The sequence below is a fragment of the Astyanax mexicanus genome, chromosome 2, assembly GCF_023375975.1.
Source record: "Astyanax mexicanus isolate ESR-SI-001 chromosome 2, AstMex3_surface, whole genome shotgun sequence".
Taxonomy (NCBI): Eukaryota; Metazoa; Chordata; class Actinopteri; order Characiformes; family Acestrorhamphidae; genus Astyanax; species Astyanax mexicanus.
In genome coordinates, this window is record NC_064409.1 from 52,878,758 (window position 1) to 52,895,607 (window position 16,850).

Consider the following 16,850-nt stretch of genomic DNA (forward strand, 5'->3'; position numbering starts at 1 on the left):
TGTGACAATTAGTTCTTAAAAGTTTGACATTTAATCTAATTGAATTCATGTAAAGAGCAATGTTTTTATAGGTTATTTAGTAAAACACTAGCTTAAAGGTTCTCCCCCGTGTTAAATATCTCAATCATCAAGAAATTGTTGAATGTAACATAATGTAAAGGACAACTGCCAGATTCAAATTAGGTTACACAAAGTGTAACCTAATTACACTTACACACAATTACACACAAAGTGTAACCTAATTGCGATGTTATGATTGCACTTTAACGTGTACATTAAGTGAAATTAATTCATTGGCTCCTTAGATGTAAACATGTATTTGTTGTTCCTCTAAAGTTGTGGGATTTTTGTGTAAGCACTGTCTGGCCGGCGTCCAGTTCTTACGAGTTTGTATTCACGCATAATGTGCGTTTTAGGCGTCTGCTGATTCGGAGCGTTTTTTTTGCTGTTTGGTGCTTATTTATCATTCTGTGCGTTTTATGCGCAGTGTAAATTATTGTAAAATTTGTAAAAAAAAAAAAAAAAAAAATGTTGCCTTTAAACAGAACCATAGATAACACCCTTTAAAACTCATATGAAGTAAGTGTTTTAAAGTGACTTAGCTTTTAAATAAATTAAAACAGCAATAGTGTGATAGAATTCGCTTTTAAACGTTTTAAATTTAAAAGAGACTAAACAACAGGAAAAACAACAACTCAACAGTGTGGAATGAATGTGTCAAAACTTAATCTTTTAGATTATCTGAAATTAAATACGAAGATATTCTACATACATTTGTTGATTAAAAAACATAGGCCTACATAAAATTACATTAAAATGTCCTGCTGATATAGTAGCATGGTGCCAGAAAATTACTATACTTTACATAGACATTTGCTGCTGATTTTCATGCTTATGTTTTTTTTTTTTAATAATGTGCATAGTCTAATCATAATATCATAATATGTTTGTGTATGTATTTAAAATCTCTTATGGTATGGAAACTACATGTGTGCACTGGGTGTGTTTTTCCATTCAGGTGGAACTGAATTGAATGTATATGTGTTGAGGTGAGAGGTGAGGTTGCTGAGGTGTTTGTGTTATGAAAACAACAGGGCCGCTTGTCCCCGACGGGCCACAGACATGTTTTGACAGTCAGGGTACACCAGGCTGTACACGAGGGTCCCGGGCAGTCTGGGGACAACAATCCTCCGTTTTAAATGTCTCACACAGCCACTGCCCCCTTTATCACTGTCCTTTCTGACCCCACCCCAGCCTGCACCTATGGCCTCTCCCGCACTCCCGCCAAGCTGACTAACTCGACCCCCACCCGGAGCATGGGCCTCGGGCCCGTGCTGCCCCTCACGAGCTTTGAGAACGTGCTGTACTTCTTGTTCAGCGTGCTGCTGGCCACGGTCATCGTGTTCCTCAACGCGTCCGTGTTCTCCTCCATCCTGCTGTGCCGCTCGCTGCGCGCGGAGAACCGTTGCATGTACATGCTCAGCACGTGCCTGAGCGACGTGTGCTCGGGGGTCGCCTACTATTACTGCGGCGCGCTGGACGTGCGCGACAGCTACGACTCGCCCACGCGCACCTTCTACATCGCGCCCACCTTCCTGGGCCTGTCCTACATGGCCATCCTGGCGGCGCAGGCGGACCGATACCACGCGGTCACCTCGCCCCTCCGGTACGCGCTGCGCATGTCCCGCGGGCGCACGCTGGCCGTCATAGCCGCCTACTGGCTCTATGCCTTCGTCATCGTGGCCGTTAACAACCTGGTGACGGTGGGCATCGCCAAGAGTGTGACGAGCATCGGTACGTTCGTGGGCAACATCTTCACCGTCATCATCATGATCGGCCTCAACGTGCGCCTCTTCTTCATCGCCACGTACCAGCTGGAGCGCGAGCCCCCCACCGCCGAGCGCGAGAGCAAGCGCGCCTCCATCTATCTGATCGTGGTGGTGGCCGTGTGCTTCCTCATCGCCTGGCTGCCCATCTTCCTGCACATCATCGTCTGCAACTTCACGGGCACCACCTGCTACTCGTTCCGCAACGAGGGCACCGACCCGCTGCGCCTGCTGCCGCGCCTCAACGCTGTCCTCACCCCCGTCCTCTACATCAGAGGCTGCGCAGCGCTCAAACACACGCTGCTTACCAGGGTGTGGAGGGCGAGCTGCTGCAGGGCCAAGGGGTAAAACAACCTACCAGTCACACACATGACAACCCCTCCATCCCTCACCAATATGTAACCCAAAGCACAGTACCACACAAAACTCACCACGCAAAAAAGTGTTATATTGTACCAAAGAGGAAGGTTCTTTTGAAGCGCAGGCCTATAAATGATACGAGTTTCTATGCTGAAAAGTTTTAAATGTACACTGTGAAAACCATAATTACGCAAAAAAATTGAAATATCACCTTGAAAAAAAAATTTAAACTTTGGATATTTACAGTAAAAAGGTATTTTTGAAGAAACGCAACAAAATGTAATTAAACAGCAAATCTATAATAAATGTCTAAATTATGTACAACCTCAAAATGTACATATGTTTACACAAGTCTAAATCAATGTGTAAATAGTATTTAATTTTTTATTTCTGTTCTAATTGTAATTTATGTATTTTTTTTTTTTGTGTCAGAATATATGCACACTCCAAACAAACGGTTTCTGTGCTGACAATCCGTTTTGGTATTATATATAACTATTTGTAAAACGTTCATTTACGAATCATCTATTTAATAATCGTCGTCGTGCTATATAAAATAATGCTTTTTTTGAAAAATCAATTTAAATCCATGTCAATGATTAACCCTCAACAAAATCAGTTGTTTTAAACTCCTTTCAACCTATTCCCAGTGTGATGCTAAAAGACTCTGAAACAGTTTCCCAACCTTTATTTGAATAAATTCAACACATAAGTGTAGGGCTTTATCAAAGAGGCATTTAGTTTTCCACTAAATGACGATTTAAACATTCATATGGTTTTTTGAGTTATAACAACTCCAACATGTCTTGTGTGCAGCTATATTTGTATAGTTTGTAGGCTTAAAAAAGCATGCTCCCTTTTTTATTTTATTTATTTATTTACATTAATTTACATTATACATACATACAATATACAGTCCTGGTCAAATGACACATGTTGGGTGTAAATAAGGAAATCATTCCTCTACAGAAAATAAAGCTAAAGCTAAAAGGTATTATGTTTATGTAATTTTCTGTACTCTTTAGAGCACAATTCAAATTGATTGTAACACACAAATGTTTTTATATGCTTTTCTTTTTGTACATGCCTCTTCTCTTGTTTACTATCTTAAATTAGAATACTTAATAGTAATTCTGCTTTATGCTTCATGTAGTGTCATCTGATATGTCCAAACGGTCCAGCATAAATTATGTATGCAGAATGGCCTATATTACATTATAATTGCCTAAAATATTGAGTGGTCATGAATAAACCTTACATGCACATAACACATGATTTCAGTGTAATTAAATTAAAATTTTGGAAATACATATAATTTCACAAAAAAGAATTAAATCAGTTTGAGTTATCAGCTATGCTGTTAAACAGTCTATTGCATCAATAAATCAGGCATCAAAGCTGGCAGCCCTGATTGCTTTAAAAGTACTTGGCCTACAACTGAAACTGGAGCTTAGAGGCTTTAAGACATGCTCTCCTTTTAGAGCTCTTACACTGTTCATCTTACATAACAACACATACATGAATCCAGTCAGATTAATGCTCTGTACTGTTTTCTCTTCTCTGCAGAGTTAATCCTGTGGAAAGATCCATTGCACCCAGTGGTCAAGTCACATCCGTGTGCAAGAACTGACCTGCCCCAGCAGATGTTCCACCACAGGAAACTGGGCTTTACTGAGTACTGAGTACAAATGTCATGTGTTTGTAAATATCATATTAAATAACCACGTGTTTAAAAATAAATCTATATAAATTATAATTCTGTACAGAAATATATTATCCTTCACGTTCACCTATACTTTATTTACTACTCAGAATTGTACATGTGGATAAATGTTATTGCTTATTTTTATATATCTTTAATAACTGTAGTTAGTAAACAAATGCTGCTACACTGCTGCTATATTTTTATTCCTGTTATAATTAGAGTTCACTGTTGTTCTGTTGTTGAGAAGGCTTTTTAAACCTGAACTTCAGCACTGCATACAGTAACATATTAAGTGAATCAGACATATAGCATGACAGTCATTCTTGATAAAATGTTTAGTATTTTTCTGTTTGTAAATGTAGTATTTGTAATTTAAATAAATAATTATTCCAAAAGTAAAAATTGCCATGTTTTCTCTCGAGGAGACAGGTCTACTTTTTTCAGAGGCTGTGAACATGATAATAATGATAAATGCAGGATGTTTGATCTGAAATTCACCTCATAAAAATACCCTCCTCAACCTCACACATAAAAATTAGTTATGCTTGGAAGTGAATAAAAAACAATTAAAAAAATGTGCAATTCTAGAATTAATATATTTGTTTAATAGATGAATGGATGTCTGATATATCAGAATTTAACACATCATGACAGGGAATGAATGAATGGGTGCCCAAATTGCAAGTACACTGTTACTATTGAGGTTTCAGGAAAAACAAGAGCAACAGAGATCAGCAGAAATCTGGAGCAGTGGTGTAAAAATAAAGATGTAATACAGAATACTTGAGTTCTGTTGTTTTATTTACTATTGTAAGTGAGTTTATTTTAAGTACCTTCATGAATGGAGAACTATTGTCTAAATGAGGCATTTTGGCAACAAAAAAAAATCTTCTTCTGAAAGGACAGAATTGTTATGTTTAACATATGGTTATTTTTTGAAAGGGCTCAAGTATATTTAATTTTATCATGATCTCCTGTTCACAACATAGTTTTCTTGCAGTCTCCTTATCTTGTGTTTTTAAGATACAAGATTTTCAAGACCACAACTCATTTTTGTTTTCTCAAGAAGTTGCATAAAAAACATCAAAAAACATACACTTAAAAAATATCCTTAGACCACAGCATTCTTAGACTTTTGTCTGAGTGGCAGAGCATTAAATCTCAGAGCAGTGCATAGTATGATAAGTCATCATAAATATTGTGTGTATATTAGCACAATTTGAACACAGTCCTTGAAGCTCTCAGTTCTGCTTTCAGCTATCACAAATTTCAAGCCCAATATTAACCCAATGTTATCAATTACTTTGCCTCATTGTTATTCTGTTTACTATTAATATTAATCATATATTTTCTTTAAATATTTTGAGAATTAAAAACAACAAGAAAACGGAAGAGAAAATATGAGAGAAACTAATACAAGTTATAAATGCAAATAAAATAAGTGCACCAATTGATATACAATTAAATAAAAACAAAAATAAAGCAAAGTAACATACCAGTAGAAATAATAAATGTTTTTAGGCTGATTTATGTTTATTTAGATAGATAGATACTTTATTGATCCCCGATAGGAAATTCTTGAAGTTTATTTGTTAACATGGTTCAGATATAAGTGGAGAAAGCACCAAAGAAATGCCTTATCTTTCCTTTCAAATTTCAGAAGAGGAATATGGATGATCCTAGGAAATTGGTTTATTGGTTTATCAGGCATTCTGAAACTGTTCAAACTGTTAAAACAGGTTTAAAACAGTAATAAAGTTTGTTGTCAGCTGTGGGTTGAGGATAAAACTGGTTATGGTTAAATAATTTTCTTCCAGGATACTTTCTGCTACATTTTGTAGTTTGTTTGATGTGGTTACAGTCAGTTCTTTGAGCACTGTTTTACAGTAGTCATTTTTAGGAAAAAAAAAACCTTCATGTGCCTAAAGTAAGCGCCTCACTCATGCTGTAAACTAACATCTAGAAACGTTTCAATCGTGTCTCAATTAAGTTTACAAGATGTCCTCTTTCAGGTAACAATCCTGGACAGGCATGGTTTGGTCCTGGTTTGCTGCAGCAAGGCCTGGAAAGCACTCATAATCCACTAATCCACTAAACACATAATCCACTATGAATGATTTATTGTATTAATTGCTGTTTGACAAAAATGTCCAAGAAACCATCTGTACAAAAACTCCAGTTTAAGTGGAGGTGGTTCTAAAAAACTTATATATATATATATACACCTTTTATCCTAACCAGGGCCAACATATGCAAAGAAAATAAAAGTGAAAAAAAAGGTTGGCTCAGTACAGATTTTGTTCTTGTGGTTCAGCTCCAAAGACATATTCTAAAAATATACTGTCTTTCAGAAAAGAACAAAGAAAATTAGTTTAATACAGTCCCAGAAAGTTCTTGTTTAAGTTCATTTTAATTGATATATAATGACATTCAATATTTCCAATAGACCAGGATATATAACTGGGTGCAAAATACTCAGGGTGCTGAAAAAGACTCAAGTCATTGGTCACCTTAAGTTTACGAATTTATGGTGTATGAATGAATTGAACATTTTTTTAAATACATTTTTAACCCTAAAATTTTTATCACACCATAGGAATGATCATTTTGCGTTCACATGAAAAATTGTGAATTTTATTTATATACCAAGCTATTTGTTAGTTAAAAAAATTAAAATGAGAAATATGAATGCTCTGAATACTTTAAATACTCTTAATGTCTAAGAGATAAATACCTTACAGGTGGTAGTCCTAAAAAGACTATATTATTAGTAATAATAAAGTTTATAAAGATTGCTTTTATTTTATTTGCATGTACAATTTAAATGTTTTTTATAAGTTAGTTTTGATTTGCACATTGTCTTTATTTTCTTTTAAGTCTTGAATAATATTTTTTTCTTTGTATGGGAACATACTGTTCCATGCTTCTTTGAGACTAGGGGACTAATTATACAGACCTGTCATTGACAAAACGAGGGCAGAGTTGAGACGTGTGCCTGTGGGGGACCCTGAACTCACTTTATTTTACCTCCACTTGCTCAAACACATTAATGATCTTCATCCAGGGGCCTTTTTCCTCCCTGGATGCTCTGCATGAACATTGTCCCTCTCACAGGTGTTGGAGTTTTCCACAACAGCCAAATGAATAGGATTGTTTGTGACAGGTGTTGTGCCTTTGTGTATATTTTGAATGGCAAAATACCATATTTGGGTTCAGCACTGCCCTACAGTGAAGGCACCATAGGGAGTTGTATTTCCATACCCAGGGAGCAATTAGGCAACCTGATCAGAGATCATTAGGGGTAACTGTCTGGTTAGTGTGCTCATATATGTCTTCTTGTGTCAAACTGAACAAAACAGATGCCATAGCAGATGATTTGGCCCGGGAATTAAAGTACCTAAACAAACTAATGCCAATGAAGATGTCCAGAGACGAAACTGATAATGCTTCTGTGTGACTGACTAAATGATAAGTGTTATGGAGATAAGTGTTGTGAAGGTAAGTACATGGCTCTGAGGGAATTCCTGATTTATTTATTTTATAGGAATTCATCGGCATAGTGCTTGTTGTGTTTAGTTCAAAAGATATATGATAAATGCAATATAGCAAATTATATTTTCAGCTCTGTTTGTGTCAATTCTTACATTCATTTATGATAAACATTAGGGATCTCAATCTTATAACACGCATGAATAGGTCAGTTTTAAAAGTGCACAATATAAACGAAATATGTGTTTTACTAAAGTAAAATTAAATTTTTGTTCTTCATCCTCTATATTTTATGCAATTAATATGTTCTTTAAACATTCATATGTACAGTATTTCTTAAAAGTTTGTAAATACTTGACAGTTCTTTATATTTCTGCACAAATATAGGCTGAAATAACATTGGATTTTATACACAGGTATATGGAAATGTGGCATCCTTTAAACATATTCAAAGATAATTCAAAGATCATAAAGCTTTGACCTCCACCAGTCCATTTTAAGGCAAACCCACAACATGTACGGGCTTACAGGCCTTTCTTACTTCAGAAAATGCCAGTGTTTATAAATCCACTGTTTGCTAAACTCTCAACAAGGCTGGTGTGCATGACAGGGTGACAGAGGAATTACTACTCTACAAAAAGAACTGCAGCCATTGCAGCTCAATGTTAGAAATAAATTAATCTATTTAAAGAGAAAAGCCTGAATAACATTAAATAGAAACCTTTTATTTAATGGAAAACCAAACAACTGCATTTAAACATAAGAAACACATAGTTGCTTTCCTAATCTAGAATGGCCTGCCACCAGTGATTGAAGTGAAACAAGAGGTTGTATAAATGAGGAGATATGGTGAGTGAAGTTAGGTGGGGAAAGCCCATACTTGATGTGGAGTCCTGGGAGAGTGCAGCAACCAGAACAAAGTAAAGTATCAGAGGCTGTTACTGTGTAACTGAAAATATCAGCCCAGTTGCATTGCAAATACTGCCTCAAAGTAATGAAAGTCTTCCCTTTAAGGCAATGTTTTTCCCCTTTCCTGTATTCCCCCTAAACAGCACATTTGAGAGGATTAATACCCACTGCAGTTCTGGGAGAGCCTGTTAATGAACTGATTAGTTAAATCAGGTGTGTTGGGTGAAGGTAAAACTATTAATAGGCAGAGGGGAGCCATATCAAAGACTGAAAAACCCTGCTAAAAAGACTTCATTGGCTTTTCTGGATCTTATTTGTTAATTCTACAATAAAAACTTCAGTACCAATCTGTGAATTTAAACTTAAATGTAGTGGGTCAGGCAGCATGACCCTAAAACCCATAAGGTCTGCAGATACATAATTAAAGCAGGGAAAATTCAACCTTATGTCTAAGGCATAACAGGAGGGCCTAAAAAGAGCAGTTAATTTATGGTAGCCCACAAACATCACCGAACTGATGGAGTTTTGTGCAAACAAACAGGCCTGAGTTGGTCCAACCTGTTGTGCAGGATGAAGACACCTACCAGAAATGTTTAATTGAATTTACTTTAGCTTAAAGAGTCAAACTTATTCTTGAAAATTAAGTCCCGCAAATCTTTTTATTAATCATTTTAAAAATACCAGTGTTTTTTGTATTTTATGTATTTTAGTTCTGATCATCATGAAGAGAAGTATATTAAATTGTAAACATTTTGCAAGCTTGTAAGCAAGCAGAACTACATGTATAAAGTATCATCATTCACTTTAAAATAATGTTCTTTATTCTTAGAAACTCAGATGTTTTGCTACATTTAATCATGAAACATAAAGATCAGAGCTCTTACACTTTTACACCGTAAAGGATTAAACTAATACAAAGTGTACAACAAATGAATGAATGTAGATTAGTCAAAAGTTTAATTGAAACTTTAGCATAGACAGAGGAACATTGCCAATTACAGCAGGTGAAATTGTACTGTACACTGATTACAGGGGACATTACCTTTTGATACTGCTAGTATTGCAGTTATCGCAGACATTTAAACACAGCAACACAGTACAATTCCAAATTTGTTACAAGGCATCAAAGAGTAGTAAGCAAATTTTTATGCTTCCACAGACAAAGCACACCATTCAAAATCACATGACACAAAATTCCTAAGTGCATTAACAGCAGGTTATAGCACATACAGGAAAATTAAATAATAAACAAACAGTGTGAATAAAGTGAATAATAAAAAAAATTAAACATCTTTCAAAAATAAATCAAACCTGGAGTTCACACAGTATTTATACACTGACCTGCCATAACAATAAAACCACTGACATGTGAAGTGAATAACATTGGAATAACAATGCAAACCAGCATCAGGGTCATGGGTACTCAAAGTTTACTGATGAGATTCAACTAACAGAACTTAACCCTTTAATGTTCTGCTAACCTTTTGATAGAAAACATTTTAATTCACAATATTTTCCAAAAAAGTGTTGAACTTAATTTAACCTGACTGTGCCATCTCTACCAATCAGCGGATGCATGTACAGCTTAAGAAATACAAAAAAGGGGTCACTGTGTCTTTCGATAATTCTTTTTATCCTTTTCAAAACTCATAGATAAATTCCTCCACATTTGTGAATTGTTCGGGTGGACTTTATTTTTGAAGGTATGCATATTAGTTTCAGAGGGTTAGGTAATGGAAATATGAAATGGTAAACAATATACACTTTATAAAAATATTTCAATGATGTTTCTTAGTGAGGACGTTAAAGGGTCGGCATGAACAGCCTTGGTGCCAAATACCACAGGACACCTTGTGGAGGTCCTGTGGAGTCCATACCTCGACAGAGCTGTTTTAATAGAATGAGCCAGATCTACACTATATTAAGGAAATTAGGGGTGGTATTCATGTTATGGCGGATCGATGTATGTACATTCATACTGTTTACTGCATACAGCTTAGTATAATCTTATTAATCATTCTATTTAAAATTTTTTCCCCCATTTTCCCCCAATTTACAAGGCCAATTACCCAACCCACTCATCAGCACTCCCCCCATCACTAGTAATACACCAACACCAGGAGGGTGAAAACTAGCAAATACCTCCTCTGACACGTCGTCAGCCACCGCCTCTTTTTGAACTGCTGCTAATGAAGCATTGCCGAGTAGCCTCCAGCGCACTCGGAGGAAAGCCAAGCGACTCGGTTCTGATACATCAGCTCACAGACGCCTTGTGCTGATTGACATTACCCTTTATGGTTACTTGTGGGGAGAGAGCGGCATCTACCCACCCAGAGAGAGCAAGACCAGTTGTGCTCCCTCAAGGCTCCGGTAGCTGATGGCAAGCTACATGAACAGGATTCAAACCAGTGATCTCCTGATCATAGTGGCAGCACCTAGCATGCTGGACCACTCAGAGCCCCCAGAATAATCTTGACATACATTTTATATTAAACAGTATAAGGTTGAACTATTTTATGCCCTACTAAGACAATAGCTCAGCAGTCCCAGATTCAACCATGTATCCTTAATACAAGGAGAATTCATGTCATAACACACAAATGTGCTTAAAACACAAAAGAAAAAGTATACTATGATATGTGCTAACAATAAATAAATAAATAAATATATGAGCCTGGGTTATAAATATCAGCTAAAATCACTACCGCTGTGAGTTTAAATAACTAAATACATTCATCAAACAAAGAAAACTATTCTGTAGAAAATGTATGCCTCTTTCAGTAGTTACACAATTCAATCCCTTTGCCAAGTATATTTGTGTTTGCAGAAATAAAGATGCCATGCAGAGGGGTTTAAATAAGGGGTGCAGTAGCCCACATACAATCTCATGCAGTGAGGTTGTGATGATCATAATGACATGGCAGTGATGAAGATTTAGCATCTTACAAAGTGTATGTCATGCTGACAAATGTAACTATGTTACACCTTCAGCTTTGAAAAGTAGTCATTTAGACAGTGGCCATCAGAATGGTTTCAGAAGTTGTTATATAAAAGCATTGGGATTGCCTTGTCTCATGCATTTATCCCATAGCAATTATGTCCAGCATTGACTGCAGCTGGACAGCATAACATATTCTTAAAAATGGCCTTATAACCCAATTCCCCAGTTATTTTTGTATAAACAACACTAGGAATTCACATCTTCTAATGGCTCAGTGTTAGAACTTTTCAAATGACTGCCTGTCTGCCTCTTAGGGAACTGATTATTTTCCTAAAGTTAACTGAACATTGTATCAACTTGCAAAGAAGATGTAGAGTAGGTTCTATAAACATAGTGTCTTACTACGATCAATGTAACAGCAGAGAGCTGACGAGAAGGGATATGATGCTGCTCAGAACTAGTATGACCCCATGGTTAAGGGGTCTTTGTTGCTCTCCGCCCCCTGCAGGTGTACCCTCACCACCGCTACGTTCCTGGGTCTGCTGCTGAGCAGCATGGTGCTCTGCATAAGCCATGTAAAGGTCAATACAGCGACGTGCTTTCATTTGCTCAATCAGTGCGGGATAGCCAATCTCCATTATGCTTACTGTATCATCTTCTTCCATGTCCTGCTGAGATTGAGGAGACATCGTAGCACCAGTAAGCTTTTCGGCAAAAGGTGGAGGTACTTCTGTATTGTTGTTTGTCTTGGTTTCTACTTCTGTGCCTCTACTCTGAACATTGCTATCTGACACCTGAACCTCTTCAGATTCTTTGGCTGACGTCTTGTCTTCTTGTGGACTGTTTTGATTATCTCCTTGAACTTGCTCAGTGTCTGATGGATTCGGAGCCTGTGATTCTTCAGCAGCTCTCTTGTTTCTGCCACTCTGCTCCCCTCGCAACAAGTCTGTTCTGTTCATACAGGTGTCCATGTACCTATCATAGGACTGTGGTGGAGGATTTTGGAATATATTGTAAGGATTAACTGCTTCTGATCCAGCAGGATTTGATCCAGAATCACCTGGCTCACTACCTGGAGAGTTGGGGTTTGTGTTAGCATCAGCTGGTCTAGTGCCATATCGCCTGTACATGTAGTGGTTATAATAGTATTCTTCCTGTGGGCTGTGAAACATAAAACGTGGACGTGGGAAACTGCCCAGGCCATAACCTAATGCCATGCCTGCCACTGCACCAACTCCAGCGGCCATTACTGCTTGCCTACCAAACCCCTTTGACTTAATAGAGGGCCCCATTCCCATATTATGAACAGACTGGGCAAAAGGAGATCCTCCAGCTCCAGCATATCCATAACCACCATGCCCATAGTTCCCACCATAACGAGGGCTGATAATTTTATTGTTGGGGTTCCAGTAAGGGTACTGTGCTGCTCCAGGGTATGCTCCTGCACCTGCTGCACCACCATATTGGTTGGGATAAGAACCGGGCTGAGCTGCACCTCGTACTGGGTAGCCAGGGTAAGAGCCTCCTTGAGGATAAGGATACCCTCCACCCCTTCCCTGGTTAGGGTATCCTCCTTGCGCTGGGTATCCTCCCTGTGCTGGGTATCCTCCCTGTGCTGGGTATCTTCCTTGCCCTGGGTAACCTCCCTGAGCTGGGTATCCTCCTTGCGCAGGGTATCCTCCTTGCGCTGGGTATCCTCCCTGTGCTGGGTACCTTCCCTGCCCTGGGTAACCTCCCTGAGCTGGGTATCCCCCTTGAGCTGGGTATCCTCCCTGTGCTGGGTATCCTCCCTGTGCTGGGTATCCTCCCTGCGCTGGGTATCCTCCCTGCGCTGGGTATCCTCCCTGCCTTGGGTATCCTCCTTGTCCAGGATTAGGGTATCCCCCTTGATTGGGGTATCCTCCAGCACCCCCTCGTCCTGGGGAGGAACCACCAGTGCCGGGGTATGGTGGTGGATTTTGGTTAGGAACTTGAGGCTGACGAGGATAATTTGCTGGCTGTGAGCGTGTTCCACTTGATGATGATCCTTTAGTATTGGTTCCTTTATTACTTGAGCTTCCTCCTTTGCCCCAGCTTAAACCCCCTTTAAAGCCACCACCTCCTCGTTTTGCCATGGCTGAAGCCACCAAAGCCAGGCACAGCCATACCACCGCAAGACGAGTCATCTGTAGAAAGAGAGAGACCGGTTTTAGAGCAAATAAAACAAGCATTACTGAAATGATGGTTGGACAATAATGCTGTGTCAATACAACTTATAGTACAAAAGTTTTCAATAATGGTGATATGAGTTTTCAACACATTTTCAAAATCTCAATATCATTCAGGGCCCACTCAAGGTGCATGTTTTGAGATTCATGACTGAAGGCCAGAGTAAGTGAATATCCTATCTATTAAGTCCAGTGCAATCAATCCATCAACAATTATTAATCCAGTTCATAAAAATAGTTAGTAGTGGGTAATAGGGTCCAAGCCTGCCAAGGCCGGCTGTTATCATTGTGGCTAAACCACCTCAACACTATGTTGTGTCTATTGACATCAAGTGATTAGCGTAGCTCAGTCTGGCTGTTGACATATTTAATATAAAATACAGACATGAAACAGACATAACATAAAACAGCAAAATGTATTAGCAATTAACATTGCATCTCCTTGCTATAAGCCTGCTGCTGTGTCTGTTATCATCATGGCTTTATCCTGGGGGAGTTTTGCTGTTAGCATCATGGCTAACCCGCTATTTTAGCCTTCACAATAAGAGTTAAGAGTCCTCAGACCAGATAGTAATAATATAAAAAATAAACTAAAGAAATTACAAAGGACATCCAGTTTTTTATTTGCACAATGTTTTCATTCTATTTGTACTTTCTTAAGTATATCTGTGATCAAAATGACATTTGTGATCAAAAGAATGTAAAATATATTAAATAATGATTACATGTCAAATTAAGACATAGAGCATTTCTAGTGTCTAATGTAGTTGCCAGAGTCATATAAAACACAAAAACAGTGCATTTTCAACTTTGTTACAGGGCACCAACGAAAAAAAAAACTGGCATGTGTTACAGTGTCTTAACAATAAACCCAATGCTCTACATCATTGCTAACGTTATTGTGGCTAAACTTCAAAGCAAGCTGCGGTACAGTTTATTCTGTATTTTGGTTTAATAGTAGTGTATTATACTACTATTAAAAAAACTTAAGTTTTTTTTAATGTACTAACTTACAGTTGTGTAATTTGTGAAGCAAAAAAACAACGTAGCCAGAATTAATAAACGTAAATGGTGAAACATGTAACTATACATTTTTAAAATTAAAATGCTCGTCTATTTCTGACCAGCTTATACAAACTAAATGCCCGGATGACACTGTGGTATCTGATTTGTCAACACCCGCGTTGCTTTACGGATATGTAGTTCATTTAAACTACCCAACAGACTACAAAGAACGGCCGTTTATTTTTAAAGCTCATGAATATATATAAAATAGGAGTAATAAAAAAACAATATAATACAATATAATATAAAAACCTGGCGCATGGTGCATCGGACTCCCAATCACAGTGTATGCAGATTAATGTTGCCCCCCCAGGCGCTTTAGTAGATAGGCCCCGATTTTAAATACAAGAAACCATTAGCCAATGCTGGCTAGCTATAAAGCTAATATCAGGCCGAAAATAAACAGCAAAACTATTAATCTAGCCAATTTACCACATTAGCACACAGTGGTGGCTACGTAGCTAATAATAACAAACACATAGGTAATGTTTAATCTGGGGAGAAACAGAATAGTTAACCTAGTTAGCTTAGCGTTAGATCCGGGGTGCTAGAATAGACGAGAAGGCGAATAACGGTGGAGTGAAGCTATAGCGCCCCGACACATTCAAACCACAGTAAACACCGCCTGGCTGAAAAAGAAATCCACGGTGTAACCTACATAGCTTACAGCAGTTTTACCTACCTCTGTTCAGCGCTGTGGGTTAAATAGCTGGGTTGTATTTCCCCGACCACCAGCTCTCCCCTGACGAATGACGTTCTGAACTAAACAAGTCCGGCTGAACTGGCGCTCCCCTCGGCTCAGTGCAGTGATTGGACAAAAAGCCTTTATATCAGTCACGTATCCGCTAAGAACAGGTGAATTACTGCCTATATAATACTCTACATTATAATCTGCGCACCACAAATAAACTATATAAGTCCAATAATGATTAAAAGACTTAAAAATCTACTGACTGGACGTCCGTTTCCCTGCACTGAAAATTAAATATATAACGGGTCGCCAAGACAACGCCGTACACTGACGGAATGACGTAGAGTTTTCCATTTGACCTGATGTAATGTTACTCACCACTCCTCGTCATTTACTGGACCTGCACGAGAGGAGGTGACCGTACCGTTAAAATCCCTAACTAGATAACTACCAAACTAAAAGTATGAGCATAGTTAGTTGTTACTGGAGACTGTTTACTGTTTTTTTTTTCTGAAAGTATAACAATCGGTTGCTCGATATATTAATGAAAATTATATAGTTACGGTATTTGCTTACTTAAAACAAACAAAACGTTAAAATAACCACTGCATGGATCCGTAAACCATGTGACCCTCCCCAGCTGGCACACAACCGACCTTCAACGTTAAAACGTGGTTGAAATACTATTGAAGTAATGTCTGTTGTTGTTTAAACATTGAAACAATTAATGTTAAAAGGTTGTGCAGAAGTTAACATTTTAACGTTGAATCAACAATGTTCTCAACCTTCTGATTTAGCATTTTACATTTCATTACCATACAATCACAAAAAAAAGTTATATGGTTCTAGAGTTTTTATTGTATTTGCTGTTATCGCTTTTTAATTTTTTTTAACCAATTCTTCACCATACCTGGGGGATTGATCATGTTCTGTTTGTTTTACTGTTGTATTTGAGATCAGATTTTTAATCAGACTGGTGGTGGTGCGTAACATGCTTTATGCTCAGTTTTACTACAGTTATGTAAGTTTATCACTGTAAAGTTTTTTTTTTTTTAGTGAGCTATGGTTTATTAAAGGTTGAATGTACAACATTGCCATATCAACGTTGATTCACTTTTCAAAATCAACACCAAATCCAACTTTGAAATGCCAGGCTGGCTCCAGATTTTTTAAGCCTTTATTAAATATTATTTAACTGTAAATAAAAGAAACTGCGTTAGATTATACCAATATAAGTTAAAAAAAAAGATAGAGATTGGGAGATAAAGGGGGGATGACTGTTCCATAGGCAGATTGCTAGATTAGGGTTCGTGCTAATTGGCACGCTCAGTCAACTTTGGGCCGACATGGCAAAATGCGAAATCCAGCAATTTGTGTACTTTTGAAAATGAAATCCTACAAGCATGCTCGCAGGTCTGTGACAGGAAATGACGAGAAACACCCTCCCAGACATCACGACATCTGCTAAAACATGTTGAGACAGTGTGCTATTCTCACTCAGCAGCAAGGTACTAGCAGTCCAAAAATGAAGTAAACAAAACATTTCAACTTCAGTAAATTTGAAGCATTTCTTTTTCATTCATAATAAAACAATTACACAATATAGAAATAAAATGAAAAACATTTTTGGACAGCAAATTTAGGAATCAGATCAAAT

At 37.7% G+C, this 16,850-nt stretch overlaps 2 protein-coding genes across 2 annotated transcripts; one reads left to right on the forward strand and one right to left on the reverse strand.

The window, feature by feature from the left end:
• The first annotated feature begins 917 nt into the window (after positions 1-917).
• Positions 918-4,066, forward strand: LOC103038341 (histamine H2 receptor-like). Its single transcript, XM_007244290.4, has 2 exons — positions 918-2,170; positions 3,753-4,066. Exons 1-2 carry the CDS (start codon positions 1,200-1,202, stop codon positions 3,814-3,816), a joined length of 1,035 nt encoding a protein of 344 aa, XP_007244352.3. The 5' UTR covers positions 918-1,199; the 3' UTR covers positions 3,817-4,066.
• A 5,157-nt stretch (positions 4,067-9,223) lies between these two features.
• prnprs3 (prion protein, related sequence 3) lies at positions 9,224-15,505 on the reverse strand. The gene is made up of 2 exons (XM_007244289.4): positions 15,185-15,505; positions 9,224-13,395 (listed from the first exon to the last, which is right to left on the reverse strand). Exon 2 carries the CDS (start codon positions 13,393-13,395, stop codon positions 11,638-11,640), a length of 1,758 nt encoding a protein of 585 aa, XP_007244351.3. The 5' UTR covers positions 15,185-15,505; the 3' UTR covers positions 9,224-11,637.
• Positions 15,506-16,850: the final 1,345 nt, after the last annotated feature.